This window comes from Haliaeetus albicilla, chromosome Z (assembly GCF_947461875.1).
Source record: "Haliaeetus albicilla chromosome Z, bHalAlb1.1, whole genome shotgun sequence".
NCBI lineage: Eukaryota > Metazoa > Chordata > Aves > Accipitriformes > Accipitridae > Haliaeetus > Haliaeetus albicilla.
The window spans coordinates 54,558,131-54,570,595 of NC_091516.1; the positions used below are offsets into that span (position 1 = coordinate 54,558,131).

General features: G+C 39.4%; 1 protein-coding gene across 6 annotated transcripts in view; it reads right to left on the reverse strand.

Annotated features, from left to right (window-relative positions):
• LVRN (laeverin) overlaps positions 1 to 12,465 on the reverse strand; it is a 43,402-nt gene that overhangs the window by 5,254 nt on the left and 25,683 nt on the right. For 3 of the 6 annotated variants that reach the window (XM_069777493.1, XM_069777490.1, XM_069777494.1), the window contains 6 exons: positions 10,221 to 10,360; positions 8,661 to 8,716; positions 7,440 to 7,593; positions 6,427 to 6,521; positions 5,592 to 5,699; positions 544 to 714 (listed from right to left, as the gene is read on the reverse strand). In XM_069777493.1, coding sequence (XP_069633594.1) covers positions 544 to 714; positions 5,592 to 5,699; positions 6,427 to 6,521; positions 7,440 to 7,593; positions 8,661 to 8,716; positions 10,221 to 10,360 — 724 coding nt within the window. Of the gene's footprint in view, positions 1 to 543; positions 715 to 4,896; positions 4,916 to 5,591; positions 5,700 to 6,426; positions 6,522 to 7,439; positions 7,594 to 8,660; positions 8,717 to 10,220; positions 10,361 to 12,465 lie in introns of those variants that run through there. The other 3 variants (XM_069777496.1, XM_069777491.1, XM_069777492.1) reach the window with 3 other exon arrangements.

A 12,465-nucleotide genomic window follows, 5' to 3' on the forward strand; every position in this document is an offset into this window, starting at 1 on the left:
GGAGTATGGGAAAATGATATAAAATCATAAATAGCAGGGAAAAATGTCAAAGCAAATTATAATAATTACCATTTCTTACCAGAGAGTAAGGGCAGACAATGGGTTCCAAGTTAAAAAAACAACACAAAATAGGTTTAAAACAAACCAAAAGGAAGCATGTTTTCATACAACATGCAATTATACTACGGGATGGGTTGCCATAGTCTGCTATAAAGCCTGAAGGTATACTTTTAGTTCAAAAAGGTCACTAAATACATTGACAGAAGACAGGCCCAGTGTTAGACATGACACACTAGTTACCAGCTCAGGAAATCCCTTTCTCAGTGATTACCAGCATCTGGGATGTTATACCAGCAGAAGGATCATTTGTGTTTGCCCTGTTTATCATACTTTCTCCATAAGAAAACTCTTGAGATTCTTCCAGTGGTCTGTAAGACATATGCTTCTGGGGCAGGGAAACCTCCATCAGGTTTGCACAGTACAGTATTTGTGTTCTTATGATTTACTTCTATATACACAAACATATACTTTGATCAAGGTCACCTGTAAAGTAACCATGACTCTTTAGCACAGCTCATGGCAGAGAGCAGGATGTCTTTATCCTCCTTTGTGGAGTCAGTATGGTTATACATTTCCCATGCAAAATTCCATTCTTTATCACTTCCCACTGCAACACCATAGCAGCAGACTGTTCTTCTAATTAAAAAGGGGATTCTGCAAAGCAAAATATGATTAAAAGGCACTGTATTGTAAAGTTAAAACCAGCAGTTAACACATAACTGAAAACAAATGTTTGTTTAGAGTTAAAAGATGCACAAGAAAGGAAATATAAAATAGCAATCTAAATCAAGCTAGGAAATTTGATTGCTTTATTCATGATTTAAACATTTAAAAAGCATGCAGTTTAAAGGCAAACCAAAAACATTTTTTTAGAACAATTGGATCAAGCTATCTTGTGTACATACAGTGTCACTGCCACTCTTTCACAACTGAGCCTAGGACATAGATCACACCATTAAAGAGTGTATGGCTGCATATAAGCATCATCCCAGACAAGCCCTTTCAAAGTTTCTTCAGTGATTGCATCCAGTAGGAAGAGCCATGTGCAGCACAAATGGAAACAGAACGGACATTTCTCCATGCAGCAGGCAGCCTCCTGTTACTCCCACCCCAGGGGAGAGTCCACAACATGGTGATGAATTTCATAACAGAAACTAAATGCAAACATTATTAGTGTAATACTTCACTTCATGTGCAAAGGCTGAATAGAAAATTTCTCCTGTGGCAATGATGTGTCCCTGACATTAAGACATTGTCAATGCTTTCCAGTGATAGCAATGTATTATACTATGCAAGCTCTCTGAAAACAGTTTAAATTAATGGTATTTTGGACTAATTCTATGTAGGAGAATGGGTCCCATTGCTACAAATGAAATGTTTAACTTCCCTATGGCATGCTGTTAATCTGCTTAGCATTACATAAGACCAAGATTGTAAGTAGAGGTGTAAAAACTATCTTCCATTAGATCAGGAGATAGAATTGGAAAAACAGACAAGTTTCTGGTCACAAAAGCCATTCTTCAGGCCCAAAACTGGAAGCAGCAAATTCAAATTTAAATGTAATTTGCAAAGAACTCCTGTGAGTTTCAGTAGACCATCCTAGAGAAAATGGGGATGATACCAGCAGAATGAGAAACAATATTCGTCAGAAGGAGGGCTATATGACAGCAATCCTCAAAGCAAAAGGTAGAGACAAGTAATTTATAAACTCTGGAAACTAAGAAAGACTAGTGGGAATGAGGGAGAGAGTCAGGTGTTTTGCATGACAGACACCACTTGTTAACAAGTGCAAGATGCAGTGATTTTGATAGTCCTGTTGGGGATTTCACCAGCATAATAACAGAAAGCGTGGATACGTTTTATATTTACTGCAAAAAAAAGTTTGGATTCATTTAGCTGGATATGTGCTGGAACATAAGGGGTTTGCCACCAAGAATGATGCTTACTGAGACTGAGTGGTTATGTCAAGGCAAAGAACAGTCCTGCAAGGAATCCTTTTACGAGAGATCTTATTTGAGTTACAGAGTTTAGTGATTTGTTTAATAATCATTCCATAAGATTGCAGAAAGAGGCCATGGTACAGTCCAGCAGAGTAAAGCTGCTTTGCCTAAAATACAGCTATTTATTTTGCTACTGCAGCTGTTCCAATAGTTTCAAGAAAATGTTGGTTACTGCGTGTAAAGTTGTGGGTTGAAGAGCAAATAGACAGCTCTGTGTATCATTTGGCGGCAGCTCTGATGTTCAGCATTCAAGGTGGGCTGTACAGGCAGCCTACTATGGGACAACAACAGTCTACTGGCTGCTGACATCTACAGTGGCCCTGAAGCGGTTTAGGTTGTTCAGGTCACAGAGGAAGTCCACTGTGTTCCAGAGGGACTTTGAAGCTTGAGGTTATGTTAGATGAGGAGTGGGGCTTATTAATCTTGATATTTTTTCCGGGAGTGATTGTGTGGTTTGATATTACTGGCCTGCCAGGATTCTCTTGTTTCTGGATCTTGGGGAGGATGCAAAAAGCTGCTGGGAAGAAGGGTGGATTATTTTACATTGTTTTCCTGAAGCCAATGCAGAAGTGACATAGTGATTTCTTAACTTTTGAGAAAAACAGCAGTATGTGGTTACCTTTAGTAAATAACTAAAATGTACAGCAACATTGTCCCTCCCTCTAGACTAATTTCCTAGACATCTCCTAGACAAGCCAGTATAGCAGCACATTAATACATTAATTTAGCTAGCTCCACTTCACTCCTAAAGCAAAAACCAGTAAAACTGAGTAACTGGCTGGGGATCACAGCTCTTAGTTCATTATCTCCACAGAACAGATAAAAATGCACCATATCAAGTCCAGTTAAGTTCTGCCAGGAACTGTTTGGAAATGTTCAGCTGAAAGTTGATCACTTTATCTGAAAGGGAAAAGCATTACTTCCTTCCAAAGATATGAGAATCCTACTGGGTTCTACCTGTGGCAGAACAGCTATAGTGTGCTGTTATGAATTTTGCTCTCAGAATGGAGAATGTAAGAGCATCTAAAGGAAACTGCCTGTGAAATATGAGTCAAAAGTTTATTGTGCCCTTTTCATTTTCTATCCAGCATATGAAAAGCCTCTTTAACTGAACAGGAATGGTGATCTCTCATTTGAAACCTAAGAAGTGTCCTACCTCCTTGTATTGTGTTTGTGTGGCAAGGTTTTGGTAGCAGGGGGGGTTACAGGGGTGGCTTCTGTGAGAAGCTGCTGGAAGCTTCCCCATGTCCGACAGAGCCAATGCCAGACGGCTCCAGGTCAGACCCACCGCTGGCCGAGGCCAAGCCCATCAGGAAAATTTCCTCTGGGATAACAGATTTCAGAAGCAAAATAAAAAATGCTGCGGAACAGCAACTGCAGCCGAAGAGTGAGAACATATAAGAGAAACAGCCCTGCAGACCCCCAGGTCAGTGCAGAAGGAGAGGGAGGAGATGCTCCAGGCACTGGAGCAGAGATTCCCCTGCAGCCCGTGGGGAAGACCATGGTGAGGCAGGCTGTCCCCCTGCAGCCCAGGGAGGTCCACGGTGGAGCAGATCTCCACCTGCAGCCCGGGGAGGACACCACGCCAGAGCAGGTGGGTTCCCAAAGGAGGCTGTGACCCCGTGGGAAGCCCACGCTGGAGCAGGCTCCTGGCAGGACCTGCAGATCTGTGGAGAGAGGAGCCCACGGAGCAGGTTTTCTGGCAGGACTTGTGACCCCATGGGGGACCCATGCTGGAGCAGTGTGCTCCTGAAGGACTGCATGCCATGGAAGGGACCCACGTTGGAGAAGTTCGTGGAGGACTGTCTCCCATGGGAGGGACCCCACGCCGGAGCAGGGGAAGAGTGTGAGGAGTTCTGCCCCTGAAGAGGATGAAGCGGCAGAGACAACGTGTGATGAACTGACCGTAACCCCCATTCCCCGTTCCCCCGCACCACTGGGGGGGAGTGGTAGAGAATCTGGGAGTGAAGTTGTGCCCAGGAAGAAGGGAGGGGTGGAGGAAAGGTGTTTTGAGATTTGGTTTTATTTCTCATTACCCTGCTCTGGTTGATTGGCAATAAATTAAGTTAATTTTCCCCAAGTCTGTTTTGTCTGTGACGGTAATTGGTCGAGTGATCTCTCCCTGTCCTTATCTCGACCCACGAGCCCTTTGTTATATTTTCTCTCCCCTGTCCAGCTCAGTGGGGGAGTGATAGAGCAGCTTTTGTGGGCACCTGGTGTCCAGCCAGGGTCAACCCACCACACTCCTGGGGTTTTTTCCTTAAGACATGATCATTTTTTTCACTTTTTTCACTTAATAAAATTCATAGTTGTATTTTTTCCCACACTTATAGAAGTGTGAGGCTCTAAAGTCCCTTTGAACTTATCTCAGTGCCAGGAAGGACAGCAAAATTAATCTTCTCCATCTAATTCAAAACCCAATCAGCTAATATATTTCACAGACTTTTCAGCTCTTCAACTGAGATAAGGTATGTAGTATTCCACAAGGAAAAAAAAATATTCCAATTATTATTAATAGGGGAAGATAGGTGACTATTTTGAAAACAGCCTGAGAATTCAGCATAGCATTTTTGCTTTTAGTGTGGGATAGTAAGAATATTCTGTCTGGAACATAACAATATATTTAGGCTACTTAAATTTTTCAGTTTAACTGCAAAGCACAATTTCATTTTTATGAGGATGATCACTACAAGCTATTTAAAAAAACACAAACATAAAAGTACAAGTTCAGTTTACTTAGCTAACTACATGTATCAACAGCTATACAAGTAACAACAAAGTATTTATCACAACTACAACAAATAAAAATAATAATGAACTTCAAATATTCACTCACCGGTGCCAATACTATTTGACTATTGCACAGAAAAACATCAGAAGAAAGAGGGAGGAAAAGAGAATAAGAATTTCAATACATTATAAAGTTTCTTTAACAATGCAATACTCAAATACAGAAAGTCTGATCCTGGTAGAGCCCAGGCTCCATCCTCACAGACCAGAAACCTGACCACCTGGCTCCAATATCAGCATAAGAACTGACAGCTGTTGCCAGCACCTCTTTATGTGAATACAGAACATGCAAGGCAATTTGATGGGCTCACCATGGGCAGATGCCTGTATTATACAAACATCATTTCACTCAGTATTGCTAAGAGAAGTTTAGAAACTGAGTTGGTGTACATGGTAACCCTAAAGCTGGACTGCAGTAACAGGACTGGACAATAAAGGCTATTAGCCCTAATCTGAGGTTCACCTGTTATGTGGCTAAACAGATTTTGATCTTCATGGCAAAAATTTGCATCCTCCAGCCTGTAAAGTCTATGTAAAAAGCAGTAATTATGAAATCATCATAAAGTTGGGATTTGGGAAAGAGGTGGGGGGGGCACAGTTAGGCTTAAATTCTGTCATTCTGTCGAGGAAGAAGAGCAGTGTACGGAAGCATTTCTCATTCTGCCTCCCCCATATAAAACCCCTTTAACTTTCTACCTCACTTATGCATGCACACCTTTAAGAGCACATTATCATTCTTACTTGTACTCAGGGTTGTCCATCCACTTAGCATACAGTTCAGATGACAGGTTCAAACAGTCTTGGAGGCCCAGCCAGCATGCTGTTGCAAAAAGTTTTTCCAAATACACTCTTGAAGGGAAGCCAAAACAGCAAGAATAAAAGACACATATTCCACATTTGGAGTACTTGAACTGTGTTTGACCAGCACAGTTTCAGCACATGATGCTGCTAACCCAGGAGAACTTCTACTAGAAACAGTTGAGGTTTAATTAAAAAAAAAAAAAAAAAAAAAATTAAACTACCAATAATGGGTACCTGACATCAATTTTCATGGAATATTAGTGAAGCTACCCATGTACTACAATTTGTCTTAGTTTTTTGTGTGGTTTGTATCCCTCTTGGTAGTTTTAAGAGACTAGTTGCATCTAGTCCAAATCACTCTGACATTCAAAACTGTGGCTGCAGTGGCCCTGCAAAATGAACTATTTTAATGTTCTAGTGATTGACATACAAATCATATCTGAAATTCATTCCTGTGAGTTCTTCCCCAACTAGCAGCAGCCTGTTGAGCCTGCTCTTCACTAAACAAAACCTACCACTCAGATCATTAAACTATCATCTTTTATGCTCACCAAATAGACTGAAAATATCACAAACTCTCCTGATACTGCAGTTTCATTGGAGGTGTCATCATAAGTAACACACACTTATAGGACAGTAAAAATAAAAATTGAGTTACATTCAAATTAATTAGAGCATTCTTCTGGTATCTTGTATTTAAATTTACAGAGGCAAACTGCAGTGTATCAGATCCAATCACATCAGAACAAACTTTTGAGAAAACCAGAATACTTACTGAGCAAAATAGTCATCTTCCAAAGCATCAACATTTTGACGAATAAAACCTGCATAATAATGGTATATTGGCAACATTCTCTTTAAAAGGTATTTCTTTTAAAAGAAGGGAAAGAAAAATTACTTTAATTTAGACACAAGTTTTTTATTTTACTGTATTTATCTTTACTCAGATTTATCCTAAATATTTGCCACTATTAATTTCTGGACAACACAGCACATTAAAATAAAGTATATAAGTTGGGTCTAAAATTCAATACACCTGTACATCCATTCAAACAGGGAAGTTACCATTTCACATCACCAGGACCTTTGAACTCATTATGAAAGAAAATAAATTCTCATTCTCAGAGAAAAAAGACAGAAAAAGAATTTCTCAACAGAAAAGACTTCATTTTTCTCACATACTTCAAACATACCTTTATTTTTACAACTTAAGAGAACTACTATTGTGGAATTGTACTTCAAACAAAAGTGAAATTTTCTTCAAGTAGAAGTCAAGGAAATAAATAAGACAGTATCATCTCAGGTAGCTCAAATATGGGAGAGAATCATCTCATTTAGTATCCAAACCCAATTCCTTCTTTCTCTCCATGAAGATGAACTGGAAGTCAGTACAAACCACAGAGCACATACATACCATATGCCCTTTATACATAGTAGTGTTAGTCCCATTACTTACTACTGACTATTTACTACTGACTGATAGCTGTATTTTCCAGATCCTCAGTTTTACAAAAACCTAGGATCAAGCTTAATATAAAGAATGTGAATATATTTCTGCTTTAAAATAAGAATGGCTCAAGATTCAATGATATTTATCATTGACTAATATATACAAATAAGTACCTCCTCCTTTTTAAAAAAAAATTGACAAAATCATGCAAAGGGAATGACAAGAACTATCACCCATCATAGTCATCATGACATTCTTGAGAATTTAGAAAGCATTCATTTTAGTCTGATTTATTTAAATGGCCTAGTATCTTTGCTAACTAACAAAAAAGGTGGTACCTTTAAAAGTGGATATACTTCATAGTTCTTCAGAGTACTTTCCAAATTCTCAGGTACTAGGTTTAACAAGACCACATTCCATACGAAGAGTTCATCTTCTCTGGCAAGGTACTTTGTTAGTTCAAGCGCAGTTTCAATCTGAATGTATCCAAACCTATTTGAAAATAAAAAACCTCATACTTGAACATACCTATTCACATTAATTACCTACCACAAGTATCTGTTTATTTAAGAAACTGACAATAAAACATCAAGATACTGCATGGAAAGTGATCTAGAAAAGACATTGGAAAAATAAAATAAATATAAAAAAATGGTGCTTTTAAGAGCTGAACTCTCAAAACATTTATTACAGAGCACAGTGCTACTATCAAACTAACAGGACAAATGTTATATTTAACAACTTCAGCATGGCATTTCTGTGCCTTAGTGTGGAATTAGCACAGAATTAATTTCTTCCCAATAAAATTCCAATTCAAGCCCCTCTCCTCCAGAACAAAAACATTTCTAGTGTACTTACATAGGAGCACAGTTCTATACTCCACAGTTACATTCCTTATTAAATAGTAGTTTTGAGCTCTCTTATGAGAAAGGACATTTTTATGAGAGGAGGAATGGGAATTTTTAATTCCTGGTCTCAGAGCTACCTCCACAAGCTCTGAGGGGGGGCAGTATGCTTTGGCCACCTCCTCCCTGAGCTCCCACATCATAGGTGTCTGATGCTTTTGGGGTCTCTGGTACGTTTGAGGCACAGACGTATTTATTGCTTCTTCAGCTCACTACAGTACTGGTGATCTCTCTAGCACCACAGACACAAACAACTGAGTCATCCATCAGCAAGGGAAATGAAAGAGGTATTAAGAGTGATGCAGGACAGCAAGGCTGAAATAGCCCAGAATAAATTAAGGGAAGTTCAGACTGTTCATTCAGAATCTTTTTTCTGTTACAACAAATGTAGGTTTGTCCCTAAAAAACTCATGGCAGTCCCGTTATTTAAAATATTTCCTAAGAGCTGGAACAAAAGTTAAACACAATTTTGAAAGAAATCACTGACCACTGATGGAAGAATGGATTAAATACTTAACTCCCTCACCATTTTGTCAAAACAGCTGTTGTTTTTCTGGTGCACATATGGGTAGGAATGAACAAAGCAGAAGTAGCAATGTTGAATGCAGTCATGTAGTTTAATCGTTTTCTATGACATATTCAAAACATACTTACTGTGTCAATGCAAAAACATCATCTATCAGCTGGAACCTGCTGATAGCGGGAATAGCCTGCAGAAAGCATTCATGTGGTGTTAATAGATCTAAACATGTCATTAAGAGTTTAAAAAATCTTTACTATGTTTCGGAAGGATAAGACAAGTCCGTAACACTTTTTCTAAGCTGAAATCTTCTACAAAACATCATAAAATGGATCCTGCATTTTAAGCTAAAATAACGTACGTGCTTTTAGGGATGTTTATATATATATAAATATATAAATATACAGTTACATAATATATTTATATATATAAAGGTACAGCTACAGTACATTAAGCATGGAATTTCAAGACCCCTCTTACTTGCATGCTGTAATGAAAATTTAAATACAGAAACACTACATATCCTAAAAATATCCTAGTTATATAGTTTCAGTACATTTTTTCCTTTCGCGGCTTCAGTTCAGAATATGTACTCAAATTAGTCCAGAGCAGAGTGTCTGGCTCTATCATGAATTAAATGACTGAGGCAGAGCCGTAGGTGAACCCCTGCCTACAGCTCCTGCTCTCAGGAGGACTGCTGGTCCCTCCTCAACCCCACCCCTTCAGCTCAGCCGCTGCTTGAGCAAACCTTCCCACCAACCGGTGCCAAAAAACAGCCCCAAGTCAGCACACACCTAATTTCCTGCTGACTTAGAAACGCTGTGAAAGAAAAAAGCCTAGAAGAAAGGAAGCCAGTGTGCCGTAGAAAGGTTTTAACCACACTGCACGCTCTGTTCGGCCTCGCATCCAGACCTGGAGAAGTCGCCTGGCTGCACTGATTACTATTATGCTGAAATCTTAAGCTTTCTCACCGTTGTTACCAAAATGAATGAGCTGACATTACTACTAGAGCTTCTAGGGTTAGGCAACATTAAATACTATGCAACCACATATACAGCCACAGACAGGTATAGGCTGTTCTGTGCCACTTTCACCTTCAGCCCAAGCTGTGGCAAGTCAGAGGTGGGATGAAATCTACTCCGAGTTATAGTGTCTATAGAGAACTGAAAGAGCCCAAGTAGAACTGATTGGATCTTCTCTTCTAAGAAAAATGTCCACCAAAAAAAACCCCAAGACCAACCAAAAAACCCAAGTCAGATGATTTTTTTTTTTAAATTTCACTGGCAGAAATATTGTGGTTTGAGGAAATGTGGAAGTAAAAAGCTTTCTCCCAGCTTTCCTTCTCCATGGTTACCTAACAGCAGATAAAGCTCCGTCACACATCCATACCGATAACCCTTTGAGCCAAATTTAAGAGATTGGAAGAACCACAAGCTGTTAAGACAACTTTGAAGACAGAATGCCATCTCATGTCATTTTCATGCTTATGGTGAAACTATTTTGGCCTGTTCCTCTTCCACTATGGAAGGCTGCCAGTAGCTTTAGTGATGCAACAGTGGATCATTTCTTCTTAGGTGATATGTGAGTTTCTCCTTATTTCAGGTTTTCATCACTATGATTACTGGTAAGAACTGCAAGAAGAAATAGATGGAAAGACTCTGTTTATAAGCTTGAGAAAAAAAATATGATCTTACCTTTGGATCATTTTCAAGCAAGCGTGCTAATCTTTTTAAGTTTAATTGATCATAGTTCACTCTGTAGTATCCACTTAAATTTACATTGAGCAGGATCCAGTCATATTCTGACTCTGATACTTGCATTTCAGGAAACACTTCTGTAAAGTGACATTAAAATGTATCACTTTATTTCTGTGCACTGCTAAATTCTCTTGCATTTATAAACATTGGACTTGGTGCTCCTCTGAGACCTGAGATGCAATTTTGAGGTTGGCCTCAAAGAGAATCCCCCAAAAGCTCAGTGCATTTGTGAACTCTGCTCTACACAGCAGAAGAACTTCATCAAGCAACTGACCCCTCAGGTACTGAGCACCTTGAGATGACAAAGGGGATGCAGAAGACCCACTTTGCTCCTACCCTTTAGCTCATAGAGTTCAGAAAGGTTACGCAAGAATAAACAGTCTGGAGGAGGAGCAATGGCCTCACATGCCTGCTGCAGGGCATGCACCCCCAGCATGCCTGCTGCTGCCAGTGCTGCTCCAAAACACAACGCTCAGTACCTTAAGGAAGAACCGACCACCTACCAGTATTCACATAAGTGGAGATCAAGGAAAGCAAAACAGTTAAGCTTATGCAAGAGACAAGTAATCAAAAACATTTATTTTAAATAATAGTCCCATAGTCCTTTTGAGTTACATCACTCACTGAAGGCCTCCTTCTGCAGTCCCATTTCATCTCACTACTACCTACTTCATGTGTGCTTGTCTGATTACTTGCTCCTGATAGTCTACAGTACCTCTGAAGGAGCCGGTGCAGCCCTGAAGGCTCTAAGCTGCCTCATCGGAAGAGGATTCAAATGCTGCTTTAACTGGTTACAATCATCCCAATTTAAGAAGGCAAACTCTCTTAAGACAATAAATCAACACTGGCAAGTAGTCCAGACCCAGCACTGCTTTACTGTGAACAGAAGACTGAGACTTCAATGTGTTTTGATAGAGCAAGTACTCCAGGATTCATTCTCAGTCATCTTCACAAGTTAAATGAGACGGAGAAGTGGCACAAGACAGATGCTGGCTTAACCATTTAAAAACAGCATGGGTGACTAGAATATGGCACTAGCAGTACTTCCTCTATAATGGCATATTGGTTCAATGCTCTGCTAATCATTAAGAGCACTTTTAGATCCGGCTAAAATAGCAAAACTATGCTCCTCCACTCCCCAGCGAAACATGTTCTACCATAACAACACTATCCTCCTAGTGTGTCTTTCTTTTGCTGTGCAGACATCTCACTCAGGGGCAGTGACCAACACAATTACATGGGCAGAAGCTAAGTATGCAGGCGTTGTCTGCAGAGCCCTAAAACAACAGGACAGGCTTTTAACACTGTACAGTGCAGCACTGAATGAACATACTTGGCTGCCGGTAGCAGCCCAGCTTGGAGCTTGGAGTTTAATTTAACCTGCTTAGAAGTAAGATAAATCAGCTCCTGCAGAGCTCCTTGCAGCAAAAACACACATAAGCAAAATCACTTTTGAGATGTCTCCTCTTTATGTATTGTTACGCCACTGCAACAACTAATCAAAAATTCAAGTTAAAACTGTACTTTGTACCAAATCCCTCATTTTCATTTATCAAAACCATTCTGATGAAGAGCTCTGAATGATAACATAACAGTTCTCCACCAGAAGCCATTTCAATCTCACAGGAACAAAATGGTAACTGAATTTAAAATTACCCTTAACAATTCTAGTATTGTAAGAAACCATTTGGTTTATTTATGTATGAAAAAGTCAAAAAGAAAAGTATTATCTTTTTAATCTTAAAATGTGAATGCAAATTCCTTGACTGAGTAGTCTCTGGTATGTTTGATACATGGCTTTCAAATAGAAGTGGAATGTGTTTTAAAGACTGAATTTCTACTTCATCATAGTCCCTTCAGGCAGATGCAACATGATGGTTTTTTTTAATAACTTCTGTAGCTCTTAAGTCACACAATGGGTGAGGAAACAGAATTGGTGTCACTTCAATAACACAAGCTTAGCACATGACCCAATTCTTCCAAGCAAGTGCTGCCTAACAATTCTTTTCCGCAAATTTTCTAAATTTTCACCTTAGCAATCACTGGTTTATTTAACTTTAAAACATTCAGAGGAATAAACATCCACTGTTTGCTTATTGTCCATATACTGTGAAATCATCACTCAAGCTATCTTATTGCCTGAAAAAGACGGAAAATAGCTTCAAACCACTGCAAACAGAGG